Source organism: Mauremys mutica, chromosome 7 (genome assembly GCF_020497125.1).
Source record: "Mauremys mutica isolate MM-2020 ecotype Southern chromosome 7, ASM2049712v1, whole genome shotgun sequence".
Classification (NCBI taxonomy): domain Eukaryota; kingdom Metazoa; phylum Chordata; order Testudines; family Geoemydidae; genus Mauremys; species Mauremys mutica.
In genome coordinates this window covers 66,978,590-66,991,813 of record NC_059078.1, presented here as the reverse complement: position 1 = coordinate 66,991,813, position 13,224 = coordinate 66,978,590, and the positions used below count along the sequence as shown (strand labels likewise).

General features: G+C 41.0%; 1 protein-coding gene across 11 annotated transcripts in view; it reads left to right on the top strand.

Moving 5' to 3' along the window:
• KCNMA1 (potassium calcium-activated channel subfamily M alpha 1) overlaps positions 1-13,224 on the top strand; it is an 898,917-nt gene that overhangs the window by 859,629 nt on the left and 26,064 nt on the right. For all 11 annotated transcript variants that reach the window (XM_045022993.1, XM_045022996.1, XM_045022994.1 and 8 more), the window contains 2 exons: positions 7,198-7,311; positions 10,462-10,592. In XM_045022993.1, coding sequence (XP_044878928.1) covers positions 7,198-7,311; positions 10,462-10,592 — 245 coding nt within the window. The remainder of the gene's footprint in view (positions 1-7,197; positions 7,312-10,461; positions 10,593-13,224) is intronic.

Genomic DNA, 13,224 nt, shown 5'->3' with positions numbered 1-13,224 from the left:
CAGATCATGGGATTGCAAATGGGAGGGGGAAATAACCACAAGCCAATCTTACTATTAAGATGTGATCCAGACTGTGCTATAGTTTGGAAACACCCTAGTCTTTCATCTTTCTTGTGGCCTGCTTGCACCAGCATTCTTACAATCTTCCCTCTGCATTATGAAAATACTTGCATTTCTGTGGTGCCTTACATTAGAGATACTCAGTGCACTTTACAAATAACTTTGCCTCACAAGATGTGTCTCCCATTCTGTCTGCAGTTTTCCATAAGAGATTTGCTGTACTTGTTAAAGGCATGGTGGGGAAGCAGCTATGTGATGGAGGGGTACTAGCAATCTAAGCATCATTCCTCTCCTTATGACTTCATGGGTTCCTGCCGTTTTGCTCTTCATGCAATGCAGAGACTGTTTAAAACAATTGTATTTCCAGGTTTTATTATTGCAAAAGTGTTTGCTTGTTACCTTAGACATTAGAAACTGAATAAGACAACGCTAATAAGATTAGGACTCTCGAAGTACATTTTTGTATTGTGTATTAGGAGTTATCAAGTGGGAAAAAAAACATTCTAGGACAAAAAAATTCAGTAACCTAGACAAAACTGTGATCAGATCCCTTCGAAAATTGCTGTAGCATTGAAAAATCTGGATGAGAAAGTCTACAAGTGAACTTTCACTTGGTTTCTTTTTTACCAAAAAGAATTATAATTTCAGTAAAATTGTGCTTGGCGCCACAGTGTGTGGAAATTTCATCTGGGGGAACACTGGTCATGTTTGCCATTTCCAGGAATAATAATCCTATCCTAGCAGACATCAGAGGATTGCATCTCATCTTAGTTAAATTAGCGTGTGGGGAAGGGAGCAGTAGAGAGTAGACAGAGAGCTCCAAAATGGAGCTCTGCAAATCTAAACCCTTCCTGTGGTTTTACATTTTGTGTAAACTTGTGGTAAACCTCACCTGCTCTATGGCTCCGGGTGGATATTATGTGTGGTTCTGCATGGTTTTGAGCCAAAATCAGACAAAACTTGGGAAGTTTCAGATGGGTTTGCTTTGAATTTTGGTGTGTTTGAACCTGAAACTCATGAAGGACAATGTTATGTAAATGTAAACTGAGAAAAGACTTCCTTGGAGCCTATGAACTTCACAGCTAAATGTGACGCTGTTCTGTCCCACAGGAAAAACATAAAGTAAAACTTCTGTGGTTGTAGTTTCTACCACTTCAAGTAGAGATGGCCTGACCAAGTGACTTCCAGACTTCAGAGGTGTTGAAATCCCAGCCCAGATCCTCATCTGTGTTTTATAGCTGAATCCTGTCTAAATACGAAGCTACACCAAACCTGTTTAGATTAGAACTCAAGATTTCCTGGTGCTGTGCTCAAACCAACACTCTGTCTCAGGCCCCAGGGGACACTGCAGCTAGAATTGTTTCTAAATTGAATGGTTGTAACAGATTCCCATGATTGTCAGCAGCTCTTCAGCTGCATGACTGCTGCTGAACTTTTCAGATATGCCCAAATGGCTGTACTCTGGAGAAGAAGAGGTAAAGTCTATCATTCCATTGAATTCAATGGAATTTTACTGTGCAGTGTCAGCAAACAGTAGCAAACGGTGAGGTCCCATTGTAAGACAATTCTCTCAGTTTGTCTCTGGTTAATGGCTCTCGCTCTCTTTTCTCACATAACCGGCATGGTATCTTGTTCATCCACTGCTTAGCAGCTCACCACTTGCATGCTGATTATCTGTATTCAAAATATGATTGTTGTTTCTTACTTCTCAGAGTTCTCAATAGTTATAACTTTTTTTAAAAATTACATTTCTGCAGTCTTTAATCTATTACCTCATCAATCCCAAGCACCTTTCACTAGAGTATTATTTTTTATACAGCACCATAGGTATGCCTGGCATTTTAATGAGAAGCAAGAGTATAGCCTTTAGCCCTGGCAATCTAGTTACATTTCAGTTTGGAAAACTGAATCCTGCTTACCTGCAGTTGCATCTTAAAAACCATATTGTGTTACTGTGCGCTGTCCAACACTTGCAGCATTCCACCCTAGAACTGACTGTACCTCAGTTCTGGATTAAATGATTACTTGACTGGAGAGTTAGTAAAATCAATTTGTAAGGCACTATGTGATCCTTCTGAATGGAAAGCATGTTATAAATTAAAAGGGCCAAATTGTGCCCCTGGACATGTGCTCACCCCAGTGAAGTCAGTGGAAACCTGGCAGTGTATATCCAAGGGCCAAATTAGTTACTGAATTCAAATTCTGGCAAACCTTTTGCAAGCAGGTCTATAAATCCAACAGAAAGGGAATGTTTATTGCCCCATGGGGAAGAACCCTCCTGTAAGTTGCTCACTGGAAGATCTCTCTCCAGGAATATGTAGTAATGGATTGTGGGCAGACTGAGGAGTAGCTGGAATGAATACAGACGCTGGGTCATCAACTGTTGAATCAGTGGCTCCAAACCCTGCATAAACTAGGCAGGCTATGACGACTGCTACTGCCGTTCATAGTTAGGTATAGAAGTTGCCATGAACTAGTTGCACAATAGCACCCTACCTCCTAGTTGTGGGGAAGAGAATTTCATCCTTCTCCATCTGCCATTTCTTTGTCTTTCACAGATTTCATGTACTCATGGGCAATGTGAATTTCACCCTATCCTGCAATTGTAGCTCAGGGCCCTGGTGGTGTTTGTAGAACAAGTATGGCACTGCAGTTAGGAAGATCACTATAACCACCTGCCCTGGTTCACTGGGTTTATGAATGTAAATGGAACACGATTTGGAGATCCGAAGGAGAAAATGCAATAAGAAAAGGAAAGTGAAAAGGGGCTGTGAGGAAAGCATGTCATTTCTAAATGAAGGCTCTGTGCAAAGAAATTGAATCTTTTCACAGCCGAAAATGGATCTTAAATCTGGTGCCTTAGCTTGTTTCTGGTTCTGTAATAAAATAGTTTTCCTAATACCCTGTGACCTGAATTTCTCCCTGCTTTATGGGTGCTATTCCTTGACGTACAACCTGTATTTTCTCAAGTCAGCATTTGATGATGGATGTCAAAATACAGGCCATGTATTATGCATATAGCATTACCGATTTAAGGTGTTTACTTGTCAAATTGAAGAAATTCAAAAACGTCACATTCACTGAATCTGAACAGCTGTCACTTGTAGTTTTCCATGCCTTTAAATGAAAGTTCTGATAAAACAGTTTAGTTTTTCCTTCACTTTTTTTTTGGTGGAAAAAAATAGACCGCATCTAAAATTTATGTTGTGGGTGGGAGGCAGGCTGCAAACAGGACATGTCCTGAAGGTTGGAATAAGGACTTTGGTGGTGGTGGATAGACAGATACAGACCCTCAAATCCCTACATTTTCTGATATTTCTTTTGCTGAAAATATTCCAGATTTGTTAGTTGTGTAAACAGCCAATTCAAATTAAGCGCTGTCAGGGAAATAAAGTTGTGGATATTTCTCACATCTTCCAAAACCATCAAGGAAAAAAATATTAAGGCTCAGGATTATTTTTCATTCATGGAGAAAACAAAATCCCTTTAACATGCTTCCTGCATTTCATACAGAATGCACTGTGTGTGCAATGTGCAATTACAGAGCTCCTGACAGTCTGTGCCTAACAGAAATGCCACCTTTATTTCAATCTCCTAACACCATCCTAGGAAGACAAATATTTGAGGGGTTAGAGAGAGGTGGCTACAAATAGCCTTCTAGGGAGAGTGGAGGGAGTTATGCATTTAGAGGCATATTACACTGAGTCTTTACATTTTCCTCGGAGCTGGCAGGAAGCTACCGACTAGTTCTACAATCTGAAGGGCCTGATTCATTGAAAAATGTGTAGTGGACACAGTGTCAGACTGGGAAGAAAAGCCTCTAGGGAAAGGAGAGACGCCTTTGAGGATGGTCTGAACAGTGGTGTCTCATGCTAACACTGCCCACCACGAATGCCTCAAGGGCTTGTGGGGAGAAGATTAACCTTTTCTGCCCTCAAATCAGTGTGAGGTTGGAAGGCTTGCTGCCAGTCACGCTGAGCTGTAATTCTCCAGTGGCCCCAGCCGCCTCAGTGCACGTACAGAGCTCGCCCATTGTCTGTCGCCACTTGAGCTGATGTCTTGCATCATGGCCCCTACTGCAAAACACGAAAGTATACAAAACACAAACAGAGGAGTCAACAGACAGCAGCCCAATCCCAGGGTCCACGTGTCCAGAAATACCACTCCTGCCCCTTGCAAAGTCCTGAGCCAGGACTCTCAATCCATAATTAATCTGCCAACTCTTTTGAGTCTTGAGAGGGCTCCTTGGAAAATTCTGGTTAGGCCAGTGTGAATCAGAGCACGGCCCAGATCTGCGATGCAGCAGGGAGTGGGTGAGGTATCATGTCAATAAAAGTTCTTGAATGGCTGTTTCTCACACATGGGATTTGGCCATGATAGAGACTGGGCATGCAGTCTGCTTTTTTCCATGGTGGCACAGTAGAACTGATTTCAATACAATGAGTAAGGAGTACATTGAGTAAAGCTAAACACTCTGACATACTCAGCACTTCCACCTGCCTTGAAGAAATCTGTTTTTATAGTATTATGCGAATCACCATTTACGACTGGAATTGTATTGCTGTGCTTAAATTCCCCCGCGGGAATTTGTGCCTTTCAAATCTGTGGAAGACATTGAGACGACTTCGCCTCCCATCCCCATCCCCATTCAGAGCCTCGCGCCAGTTTTCCCTCCCTTTTACACAGGGGTGAAAGTAAGTTAGGCCACTTATCGGTATGGACCCGGGGGCGGGAACTTGGACGGAAGGGGATGGGCTGGGGGTCAGCATCCCCCAACCAGGCCTTTCAGGCTGCCTGGCCTGTGCCAGGCAGGGCTCACGCTAGTGGCAGCAGTGGCCTGAGCCCAGGGCCCTTTTAAATCGCCGGCCCCAGGGCAACTGCTCCCTTTGCCCCCGGCCCATCAGAGGCTGCAGGGGGGAATGGGGCAGGGACATTAAAGCGCTTCAGGGCCCTTTGTTGCGGCAGCACTTTAATGTTGCTGCACGCCCCCCCCCCCCACCAACGGGGGTGGGGGGGCGAGAAACATTAAAGTGCTGCCATGGCAAAGGACCATCTCACTTTCACCCCTGCTTTTACAAAGCCCATCCTCACAGGCCTTGTGTTGTTGGGAGCTTTCTTCCTAATGGCAGGGCACAGTTCATGCTGGAGTCTCCTGGAGGTTCACAAGAGTTAGAAGGGGAGAAGACCTACAGTAGCAAATCCATCTCCCTGCAGGGCTAGGATGGTCTCTTAGCAATATTTTTTGCATCAGAGTGTGTGTTAAATTGACATCACACTTGATCTTAGACAAAAGGCCAAAGTAGCTTCAGAACAAAACAGAGTTCTATCCCCCTTCCCAGAAAGGTGAGTGCAGTAATTCCTACAGCTCTCCCAAGCTCTGCTAACTCAGGAGGACAGAGCTGAACTGGAGCCCCGCTCCATGTGCCAAACTCGTGCTAGACTGAGAGGACAACTGAGGGGCCAAAATTAGTGCAGTTAATATTTTAAAATCTAGTTTGATAGTGGTGATTATTACTTTCAAGAAAGGGGCAAACATCCACGTAAGGGACTGACATTGCATTTTGAAGTGCTATAAATTTATGAAAGGATTCTCTGATAGCTCATGACTTATTTATACTGCCAAAATTGAGGACGGGGCAGACGGAAATACAGTATCAACTCGTTTTGGAATCAATAGCAGATGAATGACTTTGAACCAATTTGCGTGCTGTGAGAAGGCAATGGAGTTACACCAGGAATAAATTTGACTCTGAGTGATTTTTTTTGGAGGGGGGGTGGAGGGGTTTGGTGACATCTAGATGGTTCAACTCTAGTCCAGGCAAGTAATGACAAAAGGTCAAAAATCTGTCTATGGATCTCAAACATAAAGTTAGTCTGGGCAGAATTTGCCCAAAGTCTAATGGCTGTTCAACAATTTATAATGCAAAATTAGTTTGGCCTCATGGCTAGACAAGTAGCTGCTTAAAAAATTCTGCCATAGCAAGGAGGGAATTGAGCCTAACTCTTGCACTGCAACAACGGTGATGTTAAATGCATTTTTCTATTTTTCCTACTTTTTTTGAAACAGGGAGCCTTAAGTATATATCATATCAATGAATTTCCAGGCCAACTTTTTGTGATAGTTTTTTGGTTTACTTAAATCATTGACAGATTCAGCACTTACATTGTAACTCCAGCTTAGCAAAATAACGTGCCTGGGTATTACTTTTTGATGTTTACGACCTGTTCAGCGACAGGTGATCCTGCAGAGCTTGCAGGGACTCAGGGGATCATGCAAGCTGCATAAGGAGGCCCTTGCTCCACCCCAGACCATCGCTTCACCTCCCATGTGGCTCTTCCACACTTTCTCTCTATGCCATCCTCACCCCAAGTGTGTGCACCTCTCTTCTGTTTATCTCCAGATGGCCTTCCCCTCTCTCCCACCCACCTGCCATATGTCAGTCTCACTCCCCATTCCTTCCATGCTAGTGCTTCCTGCTCTTTCTGACTCACGTTAGCTCTGAATGGAAGCCATGAGGATTCTGCAAGATCAGCATGGAAATTAATAATTCTATGGGCTTCATAATGCTTTTGGAAACTTCTTAAAGTAACTAAATCCTTCAGTGGTCTTTGCAGCTCCACCCTAAATCTTCTGAATCAGACCCATCAGCTCCTGAAAGCTGCAAACATGGTGATTTAACAAGCCTTAGAATGCAGTCTGAGGCTTAAGTAAGGATGCTTATTACTAGTGTTTTTTGAAATACTGATAGCAAGAAAAAAACCCTTTGGATTTTGTTTGCAGTTTTTTTGACAAGGATCACATTTTGCACTGAAAGTTTTAGCATGTTTTGATGTAAAAACTGCTGTTTCACAAGTTTAGCAGAAGTGCATTGGCTTTAATTGTTGCCAGCTGTCTTATAGCATAAACTACCTGTAATCTTGAGGGGCTGTATTTCAGCAATGCTGAATGTTAAGTAAAATAGTTTATAGAAGCTTTCTACCTGTAGCTCTCTGAACAATAATCTACCACAGGAGATACATGCAATGTTAACATCTGTCGTCATCATTTGCAACAGTCTGAAATGACTTGTTACGTTCTTTTCTGTTTGCTTTGCAACTTGAAGTTCATCCTGTAACTGTCTGACATTCCTTCCTTAGGGTTTACGCCACCAGGAATGGATAGGTCATCTCCAGACAACAGTCCAGTCCATGGTCTGTTACGTCAACCCTCAATCACAACAGGAGCCAACATACCTATTATAACAGAGCTAGGTAAGGAAAACAAAAATACTCCTTTCATGTCCATTCCCATATATTTTTCCATCTCCTTTTACAGGCCTCAGGAGAGTTACCTATTTCATAGCCAAGGACACCATGTTTACTCTTCAGTTAACTGTTTTGATTGACTCTTGCTGAGGAAACATTAGGAGAAACTTTCTACTTGGATAAATAACTAAATTAGGTCTTCCCTGTGTGTTTTCACCTTGTGTGTTCTTGAACACACACTACATTAAGAACAACCTCTTGCCTAATGTATTGTACCAAGCAGGCAGGGTTCTTTGGGACAATCTTTTTTAAAAAAAGAAAAGTTGTGTAAGATGCCAGCAGACTTCCCTTCTGCATTTAAAAGGCTACTTGGTTAACCCTTCAAGCTCCAAAACTTTTTCAATATTGCATAGTGACATGACACTTGTTACCCTTGAGAATGGGGCAGCTGGTTACCTGGGTATGATTTCCACTCTAGCTGTGGATATTCATGTTGTCAAGTTGTTGTGATGTGAAGTGCAGAAGCTTTCATGGCAAATACAAACTTGATTTGTGGTCCTTTGTCCTTTTTATTTTTCAGTTTTATTTTTTTTAGAGCCTTACCTGTCTTACTCCCTTATTTTATTCTCTTTCTGTACTTTCTTTCCCCCCCTAAATACTTTACTTATTAGCTAAGCCTGGCAAACTTCTGCCTTTGGTTTCAATCAGTCAGGAAAAAAACAGTGGAACCCACATACTAATGATAACTGAACTGGGTAAGAAGTGCCTTTTTCCTTCACATCACTGTCTTCTTTTTTGTTGTGGGTGGTGTTGGTCCTACCATCATCAGCTTTTTCTTTATTTATCTGGCTGTATCAGAGGGGCTACCCTCATGGCACTGCTTTGAATGTGTTTTATTTGTGGTTTTAGTAGAAATTGACTGTCTTGTTCTGGCCTTTCTTAATGATTTCTTTTTCACGCAGCATCAGTAAACCTTTGATCACACTCTGACCTGCCGGCTGTTTCCATAGCATCTTCACACCAATTCATTTTCTTTGGCCTGCCCTCCCTCACCCCTCTCTCTCTCTCTCTCTCTTTTTATTTCAGTCTATTGTCTATTTGACTGACATGCCTTAACTCTCACAGGAAGTAAAAAAAGAAATAAAAGATTTTGAAAAAGAAACCCTGGTATCATACCTTCCCTTAAGCTGTTTGTTTTATTTATTTTTTTTGTGGGTAGACCTTTTCTCAGGCTCTGAAGCTAAAAGCAGCTAAGCTTCTATGCTGCACTCTCTCAATAAAATGAGATTTCACAAGGGGCTCAGAGCAGGGTTTGATTAGCATTTCCTGTGGTGCAGTGCTGCGCTCTTAAACCTACCCCCATCTAGCCAGGAGACCTTTCATAAAAATCATAGCAGGCTAACTTGCATCAGGAAGATAAAGATATATTCAGGCTTAAACTGCACTTGCAGAATTCACAGAAGATTTGGTGTAAGTTGGAAACTGACACTACGTACTGTTAGAAAGTCTGTGTCAAAGTCAGGTATTAGTCTTACAAGTCTGCCAGATAGAAGTGGAAAAAGAGTACTGCTGTTTATAGTTCCTCTCCTCAGCTAGCAAATTAAACAAAGGCACAGTCTTTTCAAAAAGTGTATTTTGAAGTACAACAGGCTTTCAACGATATTTTGCTTAGGAACCCAAGAATAAATTGACAGCCACTGGGCAAGATATAGTGTAGATGGAGCTATTTACCAGGATGAAATTCATCTCCATCATATAATGTAACCAGTGACTGTATATAGCTCTGAGAGATGTTACTTTTTAGTGGTTATGGCAGGGGATGAGGAATCAGGAATTGTATGTTCTATTCCCAACTCTGCTACTGACTCAGTTTGACCTTGGTTATGTCACAGCCAATTGGTGCCTTAATCTGTAAAATGGGGATAATAATGCTTATCTTCTTCACAGGGCTGTAATATTATAGGCATTTGTTCATACTTGTAGAGCTCTTTGAGGCCCTTGCATGAACAGTGCAATACTATTCTAGTGGAAGATAGCTGTTGAATAACGGGTAGTCTGATCAAATAAAAGTAACTGTCTCAAGATGATAGTTCAGAATGGCAGGCATATTTCTAGATAGAGAGTGATCCAATTGAAGTCATGGCACTAGGATTTGGCTTTTTAGGAGCATCCTTGTCTACTAAAAAATAAACACAGGGAATTTCCAATAACTATGAGAAAATAAAAGTATTCAAGATCCACATTATCAGATGCTGCAAAACTGATAATTTCTCAGACCTGGATGGGAATTGAAATTAAGTTGTCATTTAATTTTTAATAATTTCAAAAGCATCATTGGTGACACAAATGATCAGTCTGCACTTTTATGACTGAGGAGTCCTAATATGGAAAAGAAATGACTTCATCAAATATCATCTGCTTGATAAGATTTGTATCAAGCTTTGTGGCTTGGGGCAGGGTGGGGAGATGAACTCTGGCAACTCAATGAGAATCTAAATATCAAATGTTGCCTTGTTTGGTCTTTTCTGCAAAGCAACCTGATGTGGATACTTCCTCACACTGCATGGAATAGAATTTGTGGCTAGGGCGGTGAGGCTGTGGCTGAAACCATTTGAAACGATACTGTAGGATAGTAATAGAATTGCAGTGTATTGCTTTTGTATGACAAGCTTGGTGCAAGCTGAATGGGGAGCTGCCCTCTTTGGAGCTGCAATTGTATTAACACAGTTCCATCAGAAAAGAATCACAGTAGCAGATGCCTTTGGGTTGAACCAGCGTTTTCGTGGACAAGGTTATGTCACAAAGTGGACCTGACATTAACGGTTCACTGCATATCCGCGCAGCCCTACCCATTGTATCTTGCCTGTACAGAGGGAAAATGTATGTCAGCACCATGGTAAATGAGCAGGTGGTGCCAAGAAGGTCTTTTTATGGCACAGGGATATTCACCTTTCATACAAGCAAAATAAGGATCAACAGATTTTTTAAGTGCATATTTTCACATCCACTTTGATTTTCATTTTAAGTGATGTCAAAGACACGAGTCTGTGTTTCCAGACACATGCCGTTGCTTTTTCTTTCTGATTGTGTAGTAAGTAAGGTCACATGCTGTGGGCCAAGAAGCATATTATGATATTTTTGTATTATTATTTTCAGTAAACGATTCAAACGTTCAATTTTTGGACCAAGATGACGACGATGACCCAGACACAGAATTGTATCTCACACAGCCATTTGCATGTGGAACCGCATTCGCCGTCAGTGTATTGGACTCCCTCATGAGCGCTGTAAGCAAATCAAAACTTTCTTCCCCTTCCCCATCATACAGACCATGGGAGGCTGATGCTGTGTAGCAACTCCATTGCCACCATGCAGCCTGAAGAACAAAATACCTTCAGTTAGACCTTCATCATTACTTTGGATGTGGACTGAGCCCTAGTTCCCCTCAAAGGTATTTAAGAGCATAACTCCTGTTGTCCGTTGGAGTTATGCGCTGAAATGCCTTTGAGGATCTGGATCTGAGCCTCTGTAGTAACTAATCTCTCAGACCATAGGGTATGTATAGTGGCCTAAGTCTTCAAAAGGAACTGGTGATTTTGGATGGACACTATTTTCAGAAAGACTTGAAAGTCTGGTGGCTTGCAGCGAGGTGTCTCAAACTGGCCTTCCAAAAATGGAAGCACTCAAAATCACTAGTCACCCCTGGAAATTTAGGGCATTATCTCTAAAATATGGAAATTGTCTTCTTGCATAACATAACTACCTTGGCAGTTCAGTGTTTTACACATTTTACAGCTTCTAATTATTTTTTGTACTCCTTCATCCATAAAGTTCATAGTGACAGGTAACAAACAAAAGGTTTGGATGTTTAGATCAAATCGGAGGACAAAACCTTGGATGCTTCTGAAAAGCTTAATTAAACCAGCTGACCCTCTTGGGTCTGCAAAAGTGGGCTGGAAATTAATGGGAATGGGATTTTTTGAAAGAGTGGATACATCACAGTTCTGGGTCTGAATTTGCACAAGAGCGTGCTGTCAGGTTATTCCAGTATTTCTGCTTGTACCTGGGACCAAGAATGCAAAAATATAAGAAATTGACTTGGGTGTTTTGTTTTTAACCAATTTCAGACCTTGAAACAAGGTTTAGTTTGAGTTACAGTGGAGTTGAAAGTAAGTAGCTATTTTGCCTAAACCAGTTTTTTGGCCATCCATAGCAAATAGTCTTCTTTTGTTTTATTTTGAAAACAGGCAGAGAATACTCCCTCAATACATACAGTCTCTACTTTAACCTAGAGTGGGTCCATTTTTAACTGGTTTAGGCACTCAATTAAAGGACTTCCATTTAAAAACTTTGTACTCTTTATGTACTAGCAGATTAATGTTGGAGCAGCTTTCTGCAAATGGACCAAATGGAAAGCAAGCAGTCTAGGGGGTTTTATAGAAACACTGGGAAACTAACACTAGCAATTTACAGATTGATACTTTTCAATGGAAATAGACCTCTCGGGGTAGATGACTAAGATGCAAGAGAGATGTAATTAATGGAGGAGAATATGAAATGTTGTTTATGATAAGCTCCATTAAGCAGGCCTGTTATACTATACCTCTGATTTTAAAGTGTTCAAATAAGTACCCCTTTGGAGACCTTGTTTACTCCTGATTATCCTAACTACAGCTGTTTCAGAAGACTATTTTGTTGCAGTATCAGCTGTTATAATATGATTACTTTGTAAACTATGTTTTTTAATAGTGCCTTTCATGATCCTGATCGGGGTCTGTTGAAAAAAGTTAGATTCCAGCCTTGATTTAAAAATAGAATTTAAACAGATCAAACTCACTTGCAGCCTCCTGATTTACATGTGGTAAAGACAGTCTGTCCATGTGAAAGGCAGTTGTGCACATACACAGATATTTACCTGTGTGACCAATATGCTGTTTGTGCACATAAAATCTTTTTTGTGGGTAAAAATGACTGCATGCCTAAAGCTGTAGCTGCAAACTTAGGGGCTGGTTGAGAGTCTTGTGTAAAGCTGAACCTAAACTTTCAGACTATCCCATTGAATTTAGTTTCATGACACTGGAGATCAGTTGGCTTAAGCTCCAATACTAGAGATAGGCAAACCAATATTTTTTTTTTAATAAGAGCCAACTCTAACCTTCACCTAAAAGTGAAACCAAACTTTTGATGGTTCAAAAAAGTTAGTTAACCTTTTTTTTTTTAAATTTTCTACTACACTACTGTCCATTCCAGCCACAGCTTGAGACAGATGTAATGAGGTAATCTATCTTCATGGTATTTTATTCCAATAAGGAGCATGAAGAAACAGTAATCTTATGAGATACCTTGTTCTTGTGAGTCATCAGCCAAATTTTGCAGACTTGACACATTTAGAAAGTCCAGATAAGTATCCAACCAAATTCTAACTCTAAACCATCACTAATAAAAATTTTATGGGTAAAAGGTTTAGCGTTTCCATGTAATACATTGGATCTCTTAAATATGAAGGTCGCAAACTGGCATTTTGAAAGTTGTTCACCTTATCAGACTAAGAAGATTCCTGAATGAAACTGAGTTTTAGTATTAGGAGGACACTGAGGAGTTCTAGCATAATTAAAAGCAGCTAATGAGAGGCTAGAATGAAAATATGATTGAGAGCTTTCTAGACAATGGAAGCCAAAAGATCCAAGTCATTTTCAGACAACATTTAAACATCGGGTCCATTTAGGTTTCACTGATTTCTTTTCTTCTGTAGCTCCCTTCCCAAAATTGCCATTTAATCAGGTATCTAAGCATCCTCATCCAAAGCCTGTCTCATAATTCAACCCCTGCTGTTGGTTGCTTCACTTATTGAAAGGCTAATCCTTCTATTTATTACACGCATTCCCAGAGTAACAGATAGCAATGTTGCAGACACGATGC